The sequence below is a fragment of the Talpa occidentalis genome, unplaced genomic scaffold (genome assembly GCF_014898055.3).
Source record: "Talpa occidentalis isolate TD23 unplaced genomic scaffold, MPIMG_talOcc4v2.1 talOcc4.8, whole genome shotgun sequence".
In the NCBI taxonomy this organism is placed as follows: domain Eukaryota; kingdom Metazoa; phylum Chordata; class Mammalia; order Eulipotyphla; family Talpidae; genus Talpa; species Talpa occidentalis.
This window is the reverse complement of record NW_023605194.1, coordinates 75,927,735-75,952,679: the sequence shown is the minus strand read 5'-3', so window position 1 is coordinate 75,952,679 and position 24,945 is coordinate 75,927,735. Positions and strand designations below refer to the sequence as shown.

Sequence of the window (24,945 nt, the reverse complement as noted above, 5' to 3'; positions counted from 1 at the left end):
TTCCTTCACTTTCTTTGCTTTTAGAGGATGAGTCTTTAAAGATGTTGCTAAGATGTATGTCATGTAGTGTTTTACCTATATTTTCTTTATATATTTTGTGGTTTCAGGTCTTATGTTCAGTTCTTTTGTCTGTATTTTAAAAATTTCTTTTGCCCTTCCATTAAATACACAAATCACTAAGAAGACAAATTTTAATAAATTCATTTGTATGTGCCTACCTATATAGTACAGAGGATTTCTCCGAAGAGTCCCAAGTCTATCTCTTAGTGACTGGCCATCAAGTAACAGTCAGGCAAAGCAATTACAACTAAAATTCACAAGTAAAAAGGATATCTGCCTGTTTTGCTTGAAACAAACCTGAGACATTCACCCAAAAGTTACCTAGGCTTTTCAAAAATCACTTTTGAATAATCGCTATTGAACAACATTTCAAAGCAGCAACTAGTAAAAGTTCAAAAATCAGTCACATTTCTAACATGCACATGGCCATCAGTTTATCTCTACTATTGATCACTGAACAAGGACACTGGAAGATTTTCTTTCTCAGGGCCCAACTTGTAACTAGTATGTAACAGCTACTTTAATGTTTTCTAAAACTAAGAAATGAGTAATTGCTTTTAAATTACCTAGTTTGAACTTTTTTTCTATTCATGAATAAACTTTCTTACCATTTTCACATTTTGGAGCTGGACAACCCATTCGACGCCTCAGGTTATGAGTTCTGGCTTCTGTTGTCTCTTCTGGTTCTATTTTAATATTCATTGCCTTAAAAAAAATTTTAGAACATGAATATTTCCTTTTAAAAGAAAAATATTGGGTCTCCCTGGTGGTGCAATGGGTTAAGCACCACACAGTGAAGCTATCCGCAGCCTCTGCAGCACGAGTCCGATCCCCAGTCGGCCAGGGAGCAACCCACATGGCACAGTAGACCTCTCCTGACTCGCCCGCTGCTCCCCTCAGCAGTGTATTTCAGTCAATCTGCCTGTTCCGTTCCCCACTCTGTCTCTGGTGGATCCTCCCACAACCCCCACCACCCCTGCCCCGCATCTCTGGCCTGTACCCCAGTTCTTGTATGGATAAATAAATAAATCTTAAAAAAAAAAAGTCTCTATCAATATGGCAGTCAAAACACACTTTTCCCTTGAAGAGCAATATCACCCCTATAAATACTATTACTTAAGGAATGATATTCTCCACTTTGATAGACATAAAAAAAATAGGCAGATGTCAAAGAATCAGGAACAAATTGGGGAACATATTACTATCTAAACTGGGAACTCATTTTCCTGCTAGAAGCTTCTCAATTCTCACCTATTCACTTTACACATTTTATTCAGTTATCATTAAGCAAAACTCCAAAGTTATGTAAAAATCATACACCAAGCAAAACCTTAAACAGGGGCCTCCCCGGTGGCGCAGCAGTTGAGGCTGCCGGCAACCTCTGCAGCACCGGTTCGATCCCTGGCTGCTCCCCAGCCACTGGAGGAGGGTCCACATGGCGCGCAGACCTCTCCTGCCGCCCGCTGCTCCCCTCAGCAGTGTACTTCGGTCCTTCTGCCTGCTCTGCTCCCTGCTCTGGCTCTGGTGAATTCTCTCACCCTCCCCCGCTTCTGACTGTACCCAGTGCTTGTATAAATAAGTGAATAGGGCCTCCCCGGTGGCGCAGCGGTTGAGCGCTGGGTTGCGAGGCTGCCCGCGGCCTCTGCAGCGCCGGTTCGATCCCCGGCTGCTCCCCGGCCACCGGAGGAGGGTCCCACATGGCGCGCAGACCTCTCCTGCCGCCCGCTGCTCCCCTCAGCAGTGTACTTCGGTCCTTCTGCCTGCTCTGCTCCCCGCTCTGGTGAATTCTCTCACCCTCCCGCGCTTCTGACTGTACCCAGTGCTTGTATAAACAAACAAACAAATAAATAAATAAAACATGCCTCTATAAAAAAAAAAAAAAAGTGAATAACTCTTTAAAAAAAAAAAAGAAAAAGAAAAACCTTAAACAGTTATATAAAATATCACAATTTCATTAGCCTATAGTAGTTTGCAGACCTCTTCCAAGGCCTGCTAGTATATATGGAAAATTCAACTTCCACAATAACATTCTTTTATGTTCTTTAAGTAAACCATTAATTACAAACTACTCTTCTAACACAGCTATATTGTGAAGATTCCCTTATCACTGAGAGAATGTCACTCAGTTTTCACTATTTCTTGAAGAGCTAACATTTATTGTTAAAGCAAATAAAACAAATTTGGTGTTTCACCACATGTTTGTTTTACCACCTGAACATTTTTGACTTATTAATTCAAACATATTGTGAATGTATATGGTTAACAAGGTTTCTTCCAGGGCAGTGTCACCATTATTACTCTATTATCAAGGCAGACCTAATACAGCACTAGAGCATGTCTAACACATTTACGTATCAAGATATACTCAAACAAGAACTGCCTATTAACAAGAAGTTAATAATCAGGAATTAATTCAGAAATTAAATTAACGCAATCAGACTTCCCAGCTGTACTATTCATAATATATTATCTCTGAATCCAAATACTCACCCCCCATCAGTCAGGCAGGAATCTTTGCATCTGGAAACAGATACATTTTTCTCTCATTTCTGGTGAGGGGGGTGTCTTAAAATATATTCCTTATCAGTTTTCCATTCCTGATTTTGCCTCATGTTTTATTTTCATTTCATCTTATGTGGTCACTCCTTGCCCCCTCCCATTTCACATGCTAATTTTTGTCTAAGCCAAAATGTTTGTTACTGATTCCATACTTTTTTGTAGGAATACTGTACATAACAGCTTTCATTAACTTCTAACCTCTGTCAAAAAAAGTATCTTTTCAGCAAAAACCTCCCCATTGTCACGTCTCATTATCTTAATCCCCAATAAACACTTCCTAACTTCATGAGGGTAACAGGCAAACCAAACATCATCACAATCTAAGCCTATTTTTCCAAACACTGACTATTAACAGTTGCAGCAGAAACTCTTTATGGAGAGTTCAATTCCTAACTCCTTCCACAGTACAACTCCCCCAAGTACAGAAGTTGAAATATACAGAGCATTGCTCAGTGAGGTCAACAAGGTTGAAAACCATGAAGAACATATTCATGAGAGATCAGGGACAGACAGGCATGACTACAAAAGCTCAAGAATTCGATTTCAACAATTTCATGAGGCTCTCACCTCTGCTCTCATACGTTTTGCTCGGCGGGCCGGGGGACAAGTTTCCAGGGGCTGCACGGACTGCCTCTGCGGGATATCATGGGGTTTGTACTCCTTGTCCTTCATGTCTGTGGTCAAGTTTGGTTTCTGCAGACACTAGGAAAAAACGTATCTGTGTTGATAAATTTACCCCATTTTTTGATATTAGGGAATTAAAGAATTGGATTTCTGCAAGGGGGATATTAACAACTATTTATGTAGATACAGAGCAGGTCTACACATTTTTATCTAAACAAAAAGACAAGTACATAGTTACCATGACATACAGAAACACAATATGAATAACAGCATTTTAAAAATGCTTAACAGGTGTGTGGTGTTGCTGGATTCATTTCATTGTCACTCTCTGTAGGGCACAGCAGTGCACAGCAACTCAAGGCACTCCCAATGAATCAGCTGCAATTATCCCTGTTTGCAATGTCAATTAATCAAAGGCCCAAACTGTTAAAAACGAACTTCACAAATTCCCAAAATAATTTTTCCACACTGAGAATTTTCTCATTTTGAAACGTTTAAGAAAAAGTAGAATCCAATAGGGATATCTAAATTTTACAATTCTGTATCTGTCAACATAACTAGCAATGTTCTGTGACCAAAACACAGCACCTAAAGGGACAAAATGGGTCATGTGACTAAAGTCTTCTCCCTAATTGGGACTTCACTGACTTCAACATATCCTACAAAGACCAACTCACAAGGCAAAGGTTAATCTGTATCCCACAGCAAAACTCAATCTGATCACAGAAGTATCTCTTCTTGCTTCGAGTTTTCTTTCTGGTTGATACTAAGCTGACAGAACCAGCTAATTGAATGCCAATTCAACAAAACACAGTGACAACAAAATAATAACACTGAATCTAATAAAGATTTCAGGTGAGCACTATTCCCTCTCATAAGAGAACTCACAAACTTCAAAACATTTTCAAAAGCAGCTTCCAAAATGGATCCACTTGAGGTATAGTATGTCATCTATGCTTGAAAGATACCCTGCAGTAACAACCTTCCAGAACTCCTGGCTCCACAAGCACCATTACTATGTCTCACTAGATTACCTCCTTCCTTGTAACATTTGCAAGAAATATCAATAGACTGGGGAAAGGGAATAATGAAATCACAGAGCAACAAAATCTATTTCTAACATTTAAGAAATAAGCACAGAAGAGTAAGTATTTTACTAATACAAACTACCTGAGACTCTAAGCATCTAAAGAAACTAACACTAACACAACAACCTGTAAGTATTACTTGTTCTAATTCAACCTATACATTGCTTTGACCTGGAAAAGTTAACTAAATTATATGGAATGTGATTGTATTCCATTCTGTAACAAATCCTCAACTGAACATTAAGACTATACTTAAAACATTCAGAGAAGAATAAAATATGTCCATCATCTAACTGAACTTTTTATTTGAGACCCAAAAAGACCTATGACTGTAGAGACACAGATTGAGCTGAAAGAGTGTACTGAACTGAGGGTCAGACATTCAGACATTCTATGTGTGGTTCCTATCTCCCACTAGAAATGGTTCCATAATGTATGATCTACTTGGTTCTGTGAGAATGTGGACACCTAAGGTAAAATCAAGATCAGTAGCTTCTTAGACTATATATGAAAAGCTTTAATATTTCCTGTCAAACCACAATTCAAAACAGACAACTAATGTTCTACCGGTTGTATAGCTAATACTATCCACATGCTGGCTCTAACCTTTGTTTGAGAAAAGGGGATTTAGAAAAATGGGATAGCAACACACTATGATGACATCATCCTACAGAGAATGAGCCATCCTTTAAGACATTTAAAAAACACAGGGATGCAAGACTGAGGCCTCTGCTCCATTACACCAGTACATCACCTCATGACTTTTCTCTAATCTTACTCTAGATGAACTCTACTTCACCCTTTTGCAACAATTCCTTCATTGTGAATCATTTCTTTTTAATTGATGATCCTACAATGATACACCATTAACGCCCAAAGTCCATAGCTTAAAGAATTTACTCTTGGGCCTCCCCGGTGGCGCAGCGGTAGAGCTCTGGGTTGCAAAGCTGCCCGCAGACTCTGCAGCGCCGGTTCAATCCCCGGCTGCAACCCGGCCACCGGAGGAGGGTCCCGCATGGCGCGCAGACCTCTCCTGCCGCCCGCTGCTCCCCTCAGCAGTGTACTTCGGTCCTTCTGCCTGCTCTGCTCCCCGCTCTGGCTCTGGTGAATTCTCTCACCCTCCCGCGCTTCTGACTGTACCCAGTGCATGTATAAACAAAAACAAAACAAAACAAGCAAACAAATAAATAAATAAAAACATGCCTCTATTAAAAAAAAAAAAAAAAAAAAAAAAAAAGAATTTACTCTTGCTGGTCCACATCCTGCAGATTTCCACAAATGTGTAACAACAAGTACGTTACATAGTATTTTCAGTGCCCTAAAAATCCTCTGTGCCCTGCCTATTCACCCTTCTTGTCACTCCAAACCTTTGGCAACCACTAATCTTACTATCTCCATAGTTTTGCCTTTTCCAGAATGTCATATAGTTGGAATCATATGGTATATAGCCTTTTGAAATTAGCTCCCATCACTTAATAATATGCCCTTAAGGTTCCTCCATGTCTTTTCATGACTTGATAGCTCACTTCTTTTTAGCAGTAAATAACACACCATTGTCTGGATGTGACACAGTTTATCTAGTCACTTACTAACTGAAGGACATCCTGCTTATTTACAAGTTTTGACTATTATGAATAAAGCTATGAAGATATCCATGTAAATGTTGTGTGGAATTAAGTTTCCACTTCTTAAGGTAAATACCAGAGAATATGACTGCAGGGTAGTATGGTAAAAGTATGGTTAACTTTCTAAGAAACCACCAAACTAAATTCTGGTGTACAGCAGCTGTACCCTTTTGTCTCCTCACCAATAGGAATGAGAGTTCCTGTTGTTCCACATCCTCACCAGCATTTGTGTGCTCAGTGCTCTGGATTGTGACCATTCTAGTAGGTGTAGTGGTATCTTGTTATCCAGTCTTCTTTTTCTTTTTTAAACAAAATAGATGTATTCCAATTCTCTCTTTGTCCGAGTATTATTTTTAAGCATCAGGAATGTGCATAAAAATTTATGTACAGGGCCTCCCCTGGTGGCACAGGCGGTTGAGCGCCGTGCTGTGAAGCTGTCTGCAGCCTCTGCAGTGCCAGTTCAATCCCAGCTGGCAGGTGAGGGTCCCACATGGCGCGGCAGACCTCTCCTGTTGCGCCCGCTGCTCCCCTCAGCAGCATATTTCATCAGTCTGCCTGTTCTGTTCCCCGCTCTGTCTCTGGTGAATCCTCTCGCCTTCCCACGCATCTGGCCTATACCCCAGTTCTTGTATAAAATAAATAAATCTTTAAAAAAAAATTTATGTACAAAAAATGTCCATCAGGGAATCATAATAAAAACAAAACAAAGCTGGAATCACCTACACATTCAACAGTAGGAAAAATCCTATCAAGGTCTGACTATAAAAATGGAATTCCAGGGAGTCATTTAAATCATGTCTTCACAAAAACCAACCAAAACAAATCATTGATATCTCACTGTAGAACTGAGGCTAACTTAGCTCTAGAGGGCCAGAATGAAAAGCAAAGATAGCAAAAGAGGAACCAATAGTAACATCCATTTCAGGAAATGTGAACCTATAGCCCCAACATTATCCTAATAAAAATAATTTAAATAAAAACAGCAAAGTATCCCAACCCTGCATCTTCAAAATATTAAACACCAAGTCAAATGTTCATGATATATAGCAAAGATAGCATATTGTACATGAGTAATACAGTTCCAATCTATGTATATATTCATGAAAATACCCTTGAAAGTAAAATCAAGGGAGAGGATTAAGTGATTTTATTTGTATCAAAATTTCCTTTGTTTTCAAGTTTTCTAAAATGTATCAGTACCTGTAACATACTTAGCACATAGTAGATACCTCAACAGTTTATCCTGTTGTAGGTGAAAGGTTTGTAGAGGTTATCTTAAATGACCATTCTTGTAAGACTATATAATACAAATGTTCTTTTGCTTTTCAACTGTCAAATTACAATGACACTAAGTATACATGTGAGATGTTTCTAAAATTTTGCAACCCAAGGCAGGTAGACACTTTCTGTGTCCAGGTTATATTCTCAGAGACATAAACAATCTGCCTGTTTGTTCCGCTCCCCACTTTTGTCTCTGGTGAATCCTCTCACCCCCACCCTGCAAGACCCCCCCAACACTGCACCTCTGGCATACAACCCAGCTGCTGTATGCACAAAATAAATCAATCTTTAAAAAAAACAAAACAAAACAAACAAAAAAAAAAAAACAACAAAACAAAAAAACAGGGCTTCCCTGGTGGTGCAGGGGTTAAGACGCAACCTATGAAGCTGACCACAGCCATCGCACCACGAATTTGATCCCATGAATTCGATCCCTGGCCAGGGAGCAACCCACGTGGCACAGGAGACCTCTCCTGACTCGCCCGCTTTCCTCTTAGCAATGTATTTCAGTCAATCTGCCTATTCTGTTCCCCACTCTGTCTCTTGTGAATCCTCTCAACCCCGCACCTCTGGCCTGTCCCCCTGTTCTTGTATGCATAAATAAATAAATCTATAAAATAAAATAAAATTAAATTAAATTAAATAAAACAGAGACATAAAGGTTGCACACACAAAGCTCTAAATAATTTCATCCATGGGCTCACTAAACATTAATATTTATTTATTTATTTTTATTTTTTTAAAGATTTATTTATGTATTTACTTTTAATGCTGAATATTAGATTGTCACATTCTTCTAGGCTAGAAAGTGCACCTCAAATCAAAAAGAAAGAGAATGAAAAAACACAATGCTATAATGATCCACTGCTACAATAGGTAAGCATTACAGCAGGTATGTCTGTCTATAACATCAAGTTGGAATTTTGATTAGCACTTTCCCCCTCTGAGACTACGTTATTACCTTGCTACCGCTCCAAAGGACTGTCATAATTCTTACAGTTATAGGGGTCACTTTTAGAGTCTTAAGAAAATTCAAAAGGTGCAAACAGCTTACAAAATGTTTCTTTCTACCAGAGCATTCAGAAAAGTGGGACCTCTTTATAACATCATTTGACTTAGAGCAAATGATGATTTGCTGAATGATTTTCAAAATTTTCGTTGTAAGGAAGTAAACACAGCTACACAGGAACTATCAGAACAGGGAGCATCAACTACCCAGCATCATTAAGCCCCTCACCCTTTACCTGAATCAACAGTCTATCAAAACTCTACTTGGAGATGTCAACTGAAGCAGAAAAATGGGTAAGCCAGCTACTTCCCACATGGCACCTTCAACATGATGACTGGGCGCAAAATCATAGCCATGCTTCTCAGGCAATAATCAAATCCTTGTCATAAAGAAACATTTATAGTGAAGTTAACACAGATTTCAGTTTTGACAGCAAGAGGACATTTCCCCAATCTTAAATGTCTCAAAAACTAACTTCTAGGTATGCCTTCTATTAGAATAAAACAAACATTGGAGGAAAATGCACAGAACATTCTTCCACACAATGCCTTCCACACATAATCGAGGCCTTTTCATTCCCTCTAAAAGACAACATCCCAAGAAAATGAAATAGAACAGATCAAGGCTAATCCCAATACTCACCCTTAAACTGTCTCCAGACAGGAATAAGTTGTAGGGATTGAGGATTCGCTCATAATGCCCTCTAATATGTGAGCCCACAGCTTTGCCAGGAGCAAAGCCCATCTTGGTGGCAATCTTTGTCCATTTTCTATCCTTGCAAACAACTGCAAAGCCACCTTCTTCTGCAACCAACTGTCAAATAATACAGCAAAAGAAATTTGAAAATATCTATTTGGAAATTATTTCTCTTTCTCACATGCCTATGGCTGCAAAACCCAAATGTTCTAAGGTTGTAGTGATCTTTTCAAAATATACTTTCAAAGTCAAAAGAAAAGGTACATGCACTTTCAATTTTAAGCTAGAAAGTTAAATCACTTTTCACAACAATCCACAAGCATTTTTAAATGTACCCCACAGAAACTACTTCTCAGTTCCCCAAGGTATCAAGATTTTCTGGGAGGAAGAACTAGACAGAAAATTTTAAATCTCTAATAAAGAAGGGGGTCCTAACTACCTGGCCCTACTCATTGACCTTAAAAATCTCCAGAGAAACTAGAGTAGACAGGATGGCAGCATGTCAGTGGAAAGAACGGAAGCTTTACATTTAAGTGAAACTGAAGTTAAGGTACTGAATTATCACATCATCTTTTTGCTGAGTCAATTTTCTCTTTCTAGAACTTTTCTTGTCTGCAATAAAACAGAAAGGAATATCTTACAGAACTATTGTGAAGCTGAAAAACAGGTAGTGGCAAAATGTTTCAAGTTAAGAGTCTCATTTTACATATTTCAAATAGTCTGTTTTAAAGTCAAAGAAGACCAAATTCATGCTTGCCAGAAAGATTATTAAATAAGAGAGAAAATCATTAGAGGATCATTTTACCTTATTAAGCTGAAACAAGTCCAAGATCTTCCTCTCCACATGTGGAATTTTCAGAGTACTTCCCTGTAACTCCCAATATTTTGCAATCTGGTCCAAGAAATTCAATTTTACACGAGTTTGAGCCTAAATGAGAAAGAACTGAGTTTTAACCTTACATTGCTAATCTGAAAGCTCTTGTCTTCAAACTGTACCTCTGGCATGTTCACTCCTAGAATCTTTAAGTGCAATACCACTTCTGAATTCAATAGAGGAAGCTGCTAAATATATACAAAATACAAAGTGGTTGCATAATTAAATAGGCAACAAATGGTTGACTCTACCATGTTGGCACCCTCTACCATGTGCCAGGCAAAGACTGACACACTCAATAATCCCACCCATGATGGGAGCAGACACTCTGAAAGGTGCTTCATTTAAGGATGACTAGAAAAGCCTTAAATTTTGTGTGACTGATAAAATTACATAACAAGTTTCTTTATTCTCACCCCCCCCCCTTCATCTTTTCATAATTTGGGTATTTTTAAGGTCTGTTATCTTCAAACACAAATCTGAAAACAAATTTACAATACTGTTTTTATACCAATTTTAGGAACTCCTAATACCTTAAGGATAACAGGAAACCAGGGAAACTTTCTAAAATTCCTTAACAAATTATTACCATTGTTTCCATGTCTTTTTATTTTAATCTGTCCTTTTCTTTTTTCCATCTTATAAAATAATAGTTTTCATTTTAGAGCTTTAATCTTGTACAAAACCAAAATTTGAGGTCAATATTCAGATGTCCCCAACAACATGCAAGACCTTAAAGTTAGTTCCCATCTCCTATTTTTCAAATTCAACTTGAAAATACATATACTAGCTGCCACACCAAGGTGCACAATATTCCAAAGGACATATGTTCCATTTAAGTTAAGAATGGTTAGCATAAAACAAGAAAGCAAGGCTCAACACTAAAATCAGTTTAGCAAAATATTAATGTAAACACCTACCTCTATGTTAGCAATACCCAAACTTTATGTATCCTATACTTAGAATTTCAATAGCACAGAGACTGAGGAAACATTTTCACTGTCAAGGGTCCCCTGTATGCCTCACTCCTTCTTGGGAAATTTAAGTGTGTTACAAATTCTAAGTGAAAACAGATATTTGGAAATAAATTCGAGCTCCGAATTTTTTCCACTAACAGTTCTCAAAGTACATAACTTACAAAATTTAAATTCTAGAGGCTGTCATATGAATTTAGGACAGAAGTGCATTAAATTATAAACCAACAATTACTGATAAAAATCAGTGTTTTAATGGAATTTGGTTTGCTGCAAAGGTTTTCTTACTATTTGACTCAATGTGATTATCAATCACTGGCCATATTTTAGTTTCATAACAGCCACTAGATTTGAGGTAGAAGAGTGCTAAAAAGGCCCTTCTGGAATATAGGCAACCAGAACAGCAGTTAAGACATTACCTCCAATTCATTCAGCCTCTGGATGCGTGGGGTAAAATGAAGTTTATCAACATCACATGCAAATGGTGGCTGCCAATCCTGGGGAGAAGCAGAGGCTTTTATTAGAAGAATTATGCTTCTGACATTAAAAAAAATGTTTTAAAATGAAAACCTGGGCTCCCACCCACTCTCTGCAGTATGATACTTCAATTGCTCACAATGCTGGAACTTGCTTCCCAAGGGACAATTTTCCTTTGATGGTTTTCAAGAAAGCTGTGCTATGAAACATCAAAAGTTTCCGGGAAGCAGAATGCCAGTGCCTCTGGGCAAAAGGGTAGCTTTGACCAATATGGTGGCTACTGGGGGCTGCACGCTTGTGTATTACATCATATAAAAAAACTTTTTTTTTTTTTTCCAGGGCTTCCTATTGCCAACTGGCAATTGAGCAGATCCATAGCCACTCTAGAGCAATGGAAGCTCCCGGCACTCCTCTCAATATATACTATCTTCAAATCATTGACAAGTACAACTTCATGGATATTGCTTATGCCCTGCTGAAGATTCCTGTTTAAGGATCAAGTAAGAAGGGAATGTTAAATCACCTAACACAGAGTTTGCCCCTTTTAGAGATGGTGCCTTCAGGAGATCTTCTTACACGTCAAGGATGGTCAACAAGATTCCCATGTTCAAGCTCAATGGTGACAATGGTGAAGAAAACAGGAACAAAGGTGACAAAAAAGACCCAGTTTGCTCCAAGTGCAGCCTTCCTGCATCTCCACTGCACCTGGGTGCAAGTGATTTTTCCAGCCACCAGGGGGAAGACAAGACAGTTGTACTGGCCTGTGGTAACTTCAGTAAAATTTTAATTTGAGGGCCTCCCTGGTGGCCTAGTAGTTAAGTCTCAGTGCTATCACCAGTCGGCCAGGAAGCTGACCCACATATGGGGCAACAGACCTCCGTCTAGCCTGCTGCTCCCTTTAGCAGTGTATTTCAGTAAATCCACCTATTCTGTTCCCCACTCTGTCTCTGGTGAATCCTCTCACCCCTGCCCCTCCCCAATACCTCTGGCCTACACCCCAGTTCTTCTATGCAAATATAAAAAAATTTTTTAAAGTCTATAAAAAAAGGAATTCTAATTTGATGCCAGCTACTGTGGATTTTTATTTAATCAGAAAGAAAATTTAAATTTAAAATAATGTATTTGAAGGTTTTCTATGCAAAAGCAAAAGCAAAGAATAGAAGCAGTCAGCATTTAAAATTACATAAAATTAAAACCTGGGTTAATTATAGCATGTGTTATCTCTAACTAGTCAAACAAAACAGAACATATAGTAATAGTCTCTCAAGACTTTTTTCCACCAAATCAGCAAAATATACCTTTCCCCAAATAAACAATATATACTACTGCACTCCTGCTCACATCCTTCCAATTGATCAATGTCACTGAGCCCCAACAGCTGCTGAAAAACAAATAGCCTCTTTAGGGGAGACTTTCACTCCTCTAGTCCATACAACCATCCTTCCTTTTACAAAACACTTTTTAAAATGTAAATGCCTCTAAGCTACAATGTATATATAACTTTCTATTTACATTTTCTATTGTAAAACTAGGTAAATTCTTTTGTGGGGGTAGAAGAAAAAGTGATATCTAAAACCGATTTTAAAAATCATCCTTATTATAGTTACTGACGTCGGTTCTAAAAAATTGCTATCATGATAAATTAATCAGAATGAAGGGATAATGAATCCTTGCCTATACATGGAGGAAACTGCAAACAAATGTCCACAGTACAGGAAAGCTAAAGGTATAAAAATCATGCTGTACTAACAGGTACAGTTTCTGACTAACTGGTGGAGATGGAGAGAGGTGACGGGGTGTGCACAGCACTGTGAATGTACTATGGTCACAGTACTGCCCCTGAAAAGGGTTACAACAGAAAATTTTGTATAGTGTATTATTTTCACAAAAAATAAGCAATGAAAGACAAATTATGCCATAGTATAGGTCTTTATTGACCTCATAAGATTCTCCTTGCTTATGTTAAGGAAGGAAATGGTAGGTTATTCAATAGAAAAGTAAAACATTAGAAAGGTAGATAGCAAAATGTTTATAGTGTTTGTGGTGGTAGGATTATAGGTGGTTTTCTTTTCCTTTCTTACCCATTTTACATATAATATACTTTACTAATAACTATTAAATATAATTTCAGATTAGTAAAACAAGTTAATATACAGAAGTTCATTTACCCAATTTCACAACTAACAAACTTATTCTAAGAAAGCAATTCACCCAGAGTCAATATGCATGCATAAAATTTGCACAATTTTGTTAGGAAGGTGTGATTATTATGGTGTTATAACACTCAATATTACACAGCTGTTACAAAAGCTATTATTACAAAAAGCTTAAAACAATAATAAAAATTACAGAAAAATGGAAAAATTTTATTAACTCATACAAGAAGAAACGGTCAACAAATGATTGGTGTCCACAGCACTCAAAGTTCAAGATATATACAAGAACTCCCTGCATTTACCTAACAGATTAAAAACATGCATACCACCAGTACTAGCATCATGTGAGAAAGTGTTTGCCCTGTGATAGACCAGTACAACCTCCCTGGAGGGCAATTAGAAAGCATCTTATTTTGTTTTCTTTTTTTAATTTATTTATATTATTTTTTTTAATTTTTTACATCATTATTCATTTTTAAACAATATTTGCACCCCCCCACCCCCTCAGGTGTAGTCCCAATAGTTTCCTTCACCAATGCACCCGTGCACCATCGCCTCAGCCCGCTGTGCTCCTCCCTCCCTCCCTCTGATCCCTCTCCCTCCTCCTCCCCTGCAGTATGTCTCTGATTTATAATTATCCATTTTTGCTTTGTTGCGTTTTGTACTGTTATTATTTTTTTTACGCTGATGTCTTATTTGGTTCCTCTATAAACCTGCTATAAGTGAAACCATCCGATATTTTTCTTTTTCCTTCTGGCTTATTTCACTGAGCAGAATTCCTTCTAACTCCATCCATGTTGCTGTGAATGGCATGAGTTTATCTTTTTAGCTTGCTGAATAATATTCCATTGTGTATATATGCCACATCTTCTTGACCCAGTCATCTATTTTTGGGCATTTGGGTTCTTTCCAGGTTTTACCTATTGCAAATAGTGCTGCAGTAAACATAGGTGTACAGGTGTTCTTTTGAATCAATGTTTTGTGCCCTTTGGGTAGATCCCTAGTAGTGGAATTCCCGGGTCGTATGGTAACTCCATTTTTAGTAGACTTAGGAACCTTCAAACAGGAAAGCATCTTATTTTCTTTTTAAAGATTTATTTATTTATACAAGCACTGGGTACAGTCAGAAGCACAGGAGGGTGAGAGAATTCACCAGAGCAGAGAGCAGAACAGGCAGACTGCCGAAGTACACTGCTGAGGGGAGCAGTGGGCGTGGCAGGAGAGGTCTGCACACCATGTGGGCTCCTCACTGGCGGCTGGGGATCGAACCCAGCCCTGCAGAGGCTGCAGGCAGCTTTGCAGCCCAGCGTTCAACAGCTGAACCAAGGGGGAAGCCCCAAGCATCTTATTTTATTTTATTTTTTTATATAGAGGCATGTTTTCTTTCTTTCTTTCTTTCTTTGTTTTGTTTATACATGCACTGGGCATAGTCAGAAGCGCCGGAGGGTGAGAGAATTCACCACAGCCAGAGCGGGGAGCAGAGCAGGCAGAAGAACCAAAGTACACCGCTGAGGGGAGCAGCGGGCAGCAGGAGAGGTCTGGGCGCCATGCGGGACCCTCCTCAGGTGGCCGGGGAGCAGCCGGGGATCGAACCGGCGCCACAGAGGCCGCGGGCAGCCTCGCAACCCAGTGCTCAACCGCTGCGCCACTGGGGAGGCCCCAAGCATCTTATTTTTAAAGGACTTCTGACCCCCCCAGATCCTCTGGCAGTAATATACTCCACAAAATACTTATTACCACTCATAGCATCAGGATATAGAAATGGGAATTCACAGCAGAATTGTTTCACTTAAAACTTTAATACCACCAGTGAAGAATACGCTAATATAAGTTGGCGTGTATGTAAATAACAGTAAAAGTCTTCATCATAATAAAAAATACCTCGTATAAAAAATATATAGATGTTCTAAATAAGGAAAGATACCAAGGACTACCTAAGTAGAAATTTAAGACATACAAAGTGATATCAATATTACATATGCAAATTTCAAAGACTATCATAAGTAAGGGAAGTCTGTATTTCAAATCTATAATGAATTTTTCTTTTAGCCCAAGAGTAAAAGGTTTAGTTTTAGTGATGAATTTAAATAAAAAGGCCCACTGGTAATGGCCAATAAAATACACATCAAAAATAGATTACATTTTGCCGCAATTTTTTTTAAAGGGAAAAAAGCAGATTATAAACTGGTACATGTTATTTCTTGACACAACAAAAAAGAAAAAACAGAAAGAAAGAAAGAATAAAGAAAAAAACGAACACATTAACTGTTAAAAAGAAGGCAGTTACAGATAAGGCCTTCAAGTGTTTAATGTTCTACTGCATCTTCAACAAAGATCCCATCTAATGTTCAAATGTCAATTAAAGACATACAATCTTTGTTAATAAACTTAGAAATGTGGCTTTTTCCATCCTTGGTGAAAAGATGAAAGTGATTTGGTTTTGTTTAACTTGACAAGTAAAGATACAGAAAGCAATGTATCTAATTATACAAAATATAATGTACTAGAAGGAAATGACACCAATTCTTAAAATTTTATGGCAGTTAGTAGAAAAACCATTACTGCTGAGAGCTTTGCTCTCTAAAACTTTATAAAAGCTGTAGGTTTTCTAAATGAATTGATCTGGGTTGAAGGTTACATAAAAAACGTATCAAAGATAACGTGTCAGAATATTCAAGTAAATGATTAACACACTGTCCAAGTGACCTGAAATTTGATCTACTAAAATGATTGGGTAATATATATATTAATTAAACCATTGGGTAATATATAATGATTAATCAAATACACCAAAACACTATGATACTGAAATTAATTTTATCTTAAGTATAGGGCCTCCCTGGTGGTGCAGCAGGTTGAGTGTAGCACTGTGAGGCTGTCCGCAGCCTCTGCAGCCAGGGTTTGTTACCCCGCTGGCCAGGGAGATACCCACATGGCATGTCAGACCTCTCCAGTCTTGCCCACTGCTCCCATCAGCAGTGTTTTTCAATCAGTCTGCCTGTTCTGCAACCTGCTCTGTCTCTGGTGAATCCCCTCACCCTCCCACGTCTCTAGCCTATACCCCAGTTCTTGTATAAATAATAAAAATAAATTAAAAAAATTATCTTAAGTGTATATATTACATACATAAGTATATACATTATAGTTTTAGGTTTAAGGTTTTTGTCTTTGTGCTTATTACATAACTTAAGCTTACTGTATCTCCAATATTTCAAATTAAATGAATCTAATAAATGAAGTTTTTTTTTTAAAAGATTTATTTATTTATTTATACAAGCACTGAGTACAGTCAGAAGCGCGGGAGGGTGAGAGAATTCACCAGAGCCAGAGTGGGGAGCAGAACAGACAGACTGACAAAATACACTGCTGAGTGGAGCAGCAGGTGGCAGGAGAGGTCTGTGTGCCATGTGGGACCCTCACCGGTAGCCAGGGATCAAACCGGTGCTGCAGAGGCTGCAGGCAGCTTCGCAGCCCAGCGCTCAACCGCTGTGCCACCAGGGGAGGCCCTAATAAATGAAGTATTAATAAAAGACCGAATCATATGTCATTAAGGAAGTTTACATGGTAGGCATAATATGTATAAAACTAAAGAAATTGTTTCAGATGATCAACCCAACCCCATAATAAACACAGAACACTGAAAATTTTCTCTCCAAAATGAGGTAAATATTACTCAGTTTTGACATTTTTATTGTCAACTGCAAGCTGCATTCCAATTAAAGATTTATATATGACTTGTAATGCTAATAGTCATATTGAACTAAAATATCCGTAGCAAATTCTGGCCTCAATGGGAGGCCAGAATTGCACAGGAGTAAGGAGTGCAGGGGAGGGGGTTGACAGCATGGGGGATCCATTGAAGAAGGGAAGAGAGCATACTAAAGTCTCTAGGAGGTAAAAAATTTTTGAAATAGAAAAACAATCCTCAAATTAAGTAGCCAAACAAAGTCTGTACTTAGAAATAGTAATTTGGGTTTCACACTTGTGTCTTAGTGAGTGAGATATTTCATATCATCTAAAAAAAACTTTTAGCCTCTACCAATAAAAAGGTTCATAAAATCATTTTCCTAACATAAAAACAGCATTTTCATACCAACTGGGTATTATAAGAATTCACAGATTGCAAGCAGTCGCATATAAATTCCCTGCTGAGATTCACTTTAATTTAAAATCTTTTAAATAGTCTAACTTTAAATCTTTCAAAATAAAAATAAACTGTATTTTTCAAAAACTATTATTTTCCTGAGTACTAGACAATAAATTCCTCAGGAAGACACTTATGTAGAAAGATGAGGCTTCCCAATCCTCAGAGAGGCCTGAGAAACAACAGGTAACATTTTCCTTAGTGGCAGCACTAAGGAAACAATAACTTAGCAACAATAACTTAGAGAACATTTAACTAAGAGAAATGTTTGATAAACTTAGCTTGTGAGAGAAGAATTTTCATAGGATGCTAAGGGTTTTTCATGATGTAAGGAAAATTTACTGTTAAAAGGCCCACTATCAGCATCCTCATTAATATACAATACTGTTTTAATCTAATTAGAGGCTGTCACTACCTGATAATCAGCAAAATGATAAAGTGTACTCTATACAGAGTCTCAAGAGGTGGTTCACTGACTCCCTGCACCAAGGAAAACAATTAAAAATCCATGTCAAAAACAAATTCTGATAAGTTTACAAAGATACCATTAACTAAGGACTAAAGCTTTGCTCTAATTGCATACATCCTATTAAACCGGTCATCGTGGAATAAATGCACTCACAGGTATTTATCCAATGCCGAGAATTAAACTAATGTTCTAAGTCCACATTCTTGTGGTATATACACACAATGGAATACTATTCAGCAATCAAAAAAGAACTTATGCCATTTGCTGCAACATGGATGGAGCTAGAAGGAATTATGAAATAAGTCAGAAGGAAAAAGGAAAATATCAAATGGTTTCACTTAGAGGAGGAATATAGAGAAACCAAACAAGGCATGGGCAGGGTGGGGGGGAGAATAATAACAACAAAAAACACAACAAAACAAAACAAAAACAGATAACTATAAACCAGAGACATTCTGCCGGGGAGGGGAAGAAAGAGGGATTGGAACGAGGGAGAGGGGAGCACAGGGATCTATGGTGATGGTACAGGGGTGAGTTGGTGGTGAAAATTCTATGGGGACTACACCTGAGAGAAGAAAGCAAACATTGTTTAAAAATGAACAATTATGTAAAATATATATAAACAAATCAAGAAAAACAAATTCTCAATTTCAACATTAACAGAAAACTAAAGTGCAAAATTCTAAGACTACGAACAAGAATTTATTTATTTTTTAATTTTTTAAAAAAGATTTATAAATAAATCTTTATACAAGCACTGGGTACAGTCAGAAGTGCAGGAGGGTGAGAGAATTCACCAGAGCCAGAGTGGGAAACAGAACAGGCAGACTGACGAAACACACTGCTGAGGGGAGCAGCGGGCATGGCAGGAGAGGTCTGTCGCACCATGTGGGACCCTCACCCAGCGGCCTTAAACCGGTGCTGCAGAGGCTGCGGGCAGCTTCGCAGCCCAGCGCTCAACTGTTGCACCACCAGGGGAGGCCCCAAACAAGAATTTTAGTATTTTAAAGAATGTCAGAACCTTTTAAAGAGGCATGACAAGACTTTTCAATTTGATCCCTTCTCCCTGTGCTTAACCAAGGCATGGTAACATATGAAGATTTGAGTAATGTATATATGAAATATAACCTAAGAGGAACTTTCTCATAAATATAATGGATTTATGTCAGTAAGATGTCAAACACCTACAAAAATGGAAGAACTAGATGCATTATAACCTTATAAATCCCCACTTGTAAGTTATAAAAACAAGCAGGGTCACTATTTAGGAGTCCCATTGTAAGTCCACTTGCCGTTTAATGACCGATGTCTACAGGAAAGGCTTTGTCATACAAAGGACTAAACTTGATTTCCTCCAAATAAAAACAAAATGCTTTAGTTGATAATGCTTCTTCTCCCTACTTCTTGCTTCCCTCAGGTTAGGCTTTATACCCAGCAGTTTTAATTAGGTACCCATTTGTTCAAAAGCCTATTTAAGATGTCCCATCTTTAGTGAGTCTTTAATAAAAAACAATGAAAATGGGCCTCCCCTGATGGAGCAGGCGGTTGCGCGCCGCACTGTGAAGCTGTCCGCAGCCAGGGTCCCACATGGCGCAACACACCTCTCCAGTCTCGCCCGCTGCTCCCCTCGGCAGTGTATTTCATCAGTCTGCCTGTTCTGCTCCCCGCTCTCTGGTGAATCCTCTCACCCTCCCGCAAATCTGGCCTATACCCCGGTTCTTATTTAAATAAATAAATCTTTAAAAAATAAAATAATAAAAATAAATAAAAACAATGAAACTATGAAATCACATTTTTGTATCTTAAATTAGAGGCTCTTAAGTTACATAGCAAACTGAGTATATGTGGATTTTTCTGGGAAAGTCTAATTTCATCAGCGTCTCAGAGAGGTCTGTAATCTTAAACCCTGGCAATAATTCTGGCATTCATTAAAAAATTTAATAATAGCACCTCCAAAATGTAATATCAGTACCTCCAAATTTATACTACAACTTACTTTCTTTTGATCCCTTCTCCCTGTACTTAACCAAGGCATGGTAACATATATAAGACACTGACTCCTCCAAACCTCAGCTGGAAACTGTATAGTGTAGGAAGAAAGAGAATTACTGTACTTAAAATAAAGTTCTTTCCAGCCAAATGAGGCATCTCAACCTCTCCACTTGAAAAGTACAGACAATGGCTACCTTTAGAACTATGGTAAAAATTGAAATTACAAATGTAAAGTTTTATTTCTATGCAGCAAAATATCATTATTACATTTTAACCACTGAAATATAAATGTTCCTCTAACAAAGTCACAGCAACTTCAACTTTCTTTTTTTAAAAGATTTATTTATGCATACAAGAACTGGGGTACAGGCCAGAGGTGTGGGGGTGAGAGGATTCACCAGAGACAGAGTGGGGGACAGAACAGGCAGACTGACTGAAACACACTGCTGAGGGGAGCAGCGGGCGAGACAGGAGAGGTCTGCTGCGCCATGTGGGCAGTGGGCAGCTCCCTGGCCAGGGATGAAACTCCTGCTGCAGTGGCTGCTGATAGCTTCATAGATTGCATCTTAATCCTCACGCCACCAGGGAGGCCCTCAAAAACATCTGACCTCTAAACTCTTTACCTTTAAAAGCGCTAGCCTGGATTATTTATTTTGTTTTTGTTGAGTCCTGTGAGTTCTTTGTATATCTTTGTGATCAGTCTCTTACCAGTTGACTGGAGTGCAAAGATTTTTTCCCTATCAGTGGGGTATCTCTCTGTTTTGGTTAATGTCTCTTTTGCCGTGCAGAAGCTTTTCAGTCTGATGTAATCCCAGGTGTTTATCTTTTCCTTGACTTTCTGTGCTTTGGGTGATGAGTCTTTAAAGCTGATATTGCGATGTATGTCTTGTAGTGTTTTACCTATGTTTTCTTCTATATATTTTGCCCAAAAATAGATGTGGCATATAGAAGATGTAGCATCAAGAAGATATGGCATATATGCACAATGGATTATTATTCAGCAAGCAAAAAAGATAAACTCATGCCATTCGCAGCAACATGGGTGGAGCTAGAAGGAATTATGCTCAGTGAAATAAGCCAAAGGAAAAAAGAAAAATATTGAATGGTTTCACTTATAGCAAGAATATAGAGGAACCAAATAAGACATCAGCGTAAAAAAATAATAACAGTACAAAACACAGCAAAGCAAAAACAGACAATTATAAATCAGAGACATTCTGCAGGGGAGGAGGAGGGAGAGGGATCAGAGGGAGGGAGAGAGGAGCACGGGGACTGAGGTGATGGTGCATGGGTGCATTGGTGAAGGAAACTCTATGGGGACTATATCTGAGGGGGAGGGGGAAGCAAATATTGTTTAAAAATGAACAATGATGTAAAAATAAAAATTAAAAAAATAAATAAAAGTGCTAGCCTTTTAGTCCAACTCTAATTGGCATCTAGTTGCCAACTAGCAATTTTCACCATAGCAATTTCAATAAAGGTTAAATTTAAGGCTCCCTACCCCGCCTCCAATGCTCATATTAAAAGCACAGTGGTGCCATTTACCTTTCCCTTGGACAGTAAAACAAACATTAAAGAGAACAGACTCTGGAGAGTCACACTGTCTGCCTGTGTTCACATCCTGGCCCTACTCCATGCTATGGCTTTTAGACTCATCTCCCTGACCTTCCATACATGAAAAAACAGGATAACTATGAGACTTAAATGAAATAATACAGGGAAAGTCTTCAGATAGATGGCTGGCATTTACACAAAGTAAATGGTAAAAATCGTTACCTATTAGGAAATGCTTACATGGCAAAGTTTTAGTTTCAGAGGCCTGAAGTACACTCTCCGTTTGGGGATGGTGGTGGTTTTGTGGTTTCAATTTTCTAATCTTTTCATACAATAGTGTAAAATGGAATTCATAAATTAATATATGCTATACAAAGCCCATTAAATGTGTATTTTTCTGGTTTTGAGACACAGGCAACCTTGCATTTTAAAATAGAATATTCCATCAGATTTTCATGCTTAAAAAGCTTCTAAGACTGCTTAGGTTCCTAAATTCATGAGTAGAAGCAGGTAACAATGGATCTGCTGAGGAACTGATGGCAATGAATTCAGTCTATACATTAAAATGCAACTCTAATGGGCAAGTCCATGTATGGTTCCATGATCGCAGAATTTTATATTAACCATGACATCCTGTGTGCCCTCCACATAAAACTTCCTGACTGTGTATTCTCTTATGAGGGCAAAGCTAGGCAACAATAGGTTTAAAATAAAGCTGGGCCCCTCCCTGGTGGTGCAGGGGTTAAAGTCAAGCTGTCACCAGCCACTACAGCAAGAGTTTGATCCACCAACAGGGAGCTGACCCACATGGCACAGCAGACCTCTCCTGTCTCACCTGCTGCTCCCCTCAGTAGTGTATTTCAGTAGATCGGCCTGTTCTCCCCATTCTGTCTCTGGTGAATCCTCTCAACCCCCTGCACCTCTGGCCTGTACCCCAGTTCTTATATGCATAAAATCTTTTTTTTTAAAAAAAAAGCTATTTAAGAAAAATTATTCAAATTCTTGTGTTTTATATTCCAAACTCTTCTGACTCCACAGAGCTCAAGAAACAAAACATATCTGTTTATTAATTTTCTTAAATTAATAAAATAACAAATTTAGACCAACATTTTAATGTTATTGGTTATACAGGGAAATGTAGTGTTTGCACTTCAGAAAATACTTCCAAATTTTCACCCCATAGAAGCCTGAATTACTGAAGTTTTTACCAAATCCCCTACTGGTTTCATTAAGGCTCTTAGATGGGTGAGTACAGAAACACACACAAATACAAGGCAAGGGAGAGAAATCTCTTACCCACAGAGCCTAGACTTATGCCTTCTCAGTGTTTCCCTTTTTGTTATTATAACAATGCTCCCATTTTTTTGGCCCCCTTTGAAAGGACCCTTTTCAAATTCTTAAAAATTGAGCGCCTCAAGGAGCTTCAGTTTAAATGACTTATCTGTTGATCTAAAAAAATTGAAAGACATTTTTAAAATGTCAATCATTTGAAAAGCAAAATACTGTACAATGAGAGGCACTTTGCAAATCTCTTTGCTGTCTAGTTTAATAGAAATAATCAAGATTTCAAATATAGTCCATACAAGTGTTTTTTGCAGTCACCAACAATCACTTCTTGGTCTATATTTTGTACAATGCGAAAATTTTTAGGAAAGGTTTACTGTCAATCCAGTTTTTTCTCAAGTCCTACTACCAAAAAGATCCTGAAACTATCCATATAGTCATGAACTTTTTTTATAATCGCATTTTTTTTTTTATAGAGGCATGCTTTATTTATTTGCTTGCTGGTTTGTTTGTTTGTTTTGTTTATACATGCACTGGGTACAGTCAGAAGCGCGGGAGGGTGAGAGAATTCACCAGAGTCAGAGCGGGGAGCAGAGCAGGCAGAAGGACCGAAGTACACTGCTGAGGGGAGCAGCGGGCGGCAGGAGAGGTCTGCGCGCCATGTGGGACCCTCCTCCGGTGGCCGGGGAGCAGCCGGGGATCGAACCGGCGCCGCAGAGGCCGCGGGCAGCTTCGCAACCCAGCGCTCAACCGCTGCGCCACCGGGGAGGCCCTATAATCGCATTTTTTAAAAGTACCAAAATATAAGGATTTCGTTAAAACGCTAACTCACAGAGTCTGGCAAAAGCCATCAGTTTTCAGTTTCATGTTTAGAAGATTTCTGAATATAAAATATTCAGAATGGAAAGACAACATTTCTAGGATGATGTATTAGAAAAGAACAAAGCTGACCCTAAACAAGGCAGGGGCTGAAGGCACTGATTCAATACAATTAAAAATCCACACATAACTTGGCCATCCACATATGTGGGTTCCAGATCCTCAGATTCAACCAAACCCTATCAGCAGTTTGCTGAGTACATGCATCCCACCATCCCACCCACATGCCCAACTGCCCAAGCAGAGAAAAGGAAAACAAAAAAATGTATAAGTGGACCCCCACAGTCCAAACTCCTGTTGTACAGGGATCAACTGTATAATGGTAACTAGGGTATATGTCATGGGATTAATTTCTAATCATTAGTTCTAATAAGTTTCTCATCACTTTTTACAAAACTTGACAATGATCACCTGTATTTGCAGGACCTCAAAATGACTTAAATGTATTATTGTCAAAATCGTGTGAAGATGTAAAATAATCTTTTCGTTGATACTGCTTCCCAAAGCTAAAAAAGTTTTCTTCCAAGCCACATATATATTGTTTTTCAAGCAAAAATGCGTCATGATTTTTCCGACAACCAATAGACGCACCGTAAGTATCATCATCTTAATAAAAGAACACAAGAAAATGGACCTCCCTGGTGGCGCAAGGGGTTAAGATGCAACCTATGAAGTTATTGGCAGCCACTGCAACATGAGTTCAATCCCTGGCCAGGGAGCTACCCACATGGCACAGCAGACCTCTCCTGACTCACTCACTGCTTCCCTCAGCAGTGTATTTCAGTCAATCTGCCTGTTCTGCTCCCCACTCTGTCTCTGGTAAATCCTCTCACCCCCCACACCTTTGGCCTGTACCCCACTTCTTGTATGCATACATGAATGTTAAAATAAAAAAAAAAAAACAGAAGAAAATAACTGTCAAAGAGAGAGCCTTACTCTTCTACATATCCCTAATAGAGATCTACTAGAGTGATTAATTTGGATTTTGGATACTGCCAATGTCTTATCAGGTCTATAAAGAAGCACTATTTTAAAGATTGACAACCCACTGAAAATGGATAGATCCCAAAAAGTTAGCTAGAAAACACTATTTCTTTCAAGTCATTGATAGCTATCTTATGATGACACAAATTATTGAACATGAGAAATTTCAAATCCATTTCCCCTATAGCAATTATATTAATAATTGGTGTAAATATT

General features: G+C 38.4%; 1 protein-coding gene across 4 annotated transcripts in view; it reads right to left on the bottom strand.

Moving 5' to 3' along the window:
* KDM5B (lysine demethylase 5B) overlaps positions 1-24,945 on the bottom strand; it is a 76,748-nt gene that overhangs the window by 36,319 nt on the left and 15,484 nt on the right. For all 4 annotated transcript variants that reach the window (XM_037497262.1, XM_054690417.1, XM_037497264.2 and 1 more), the window contains exons 2-6: positions 11,210-11,287; positions 9,748-9,870; positions 8,889-9,059; positions 3,187-3,321; positions 669-765 (exon numbers count right to left, since the gene is read on the bottom strand). In XM_037497262.1, coding sequence (XP_037353159.1) covers positions 669-765; positions 3,187-3,321; positions 8,889-9,059; positions 9,748-9,870; positions 11,210-11,287 — 604 coding nt within the window. The remainder of the gene's footprint in view (positions 1-668; positions 766-3,186; positions 3,322-8,888; positions 9,060-9,747; positions 9,871-11,209; positions 11,288-24,945) is intronic.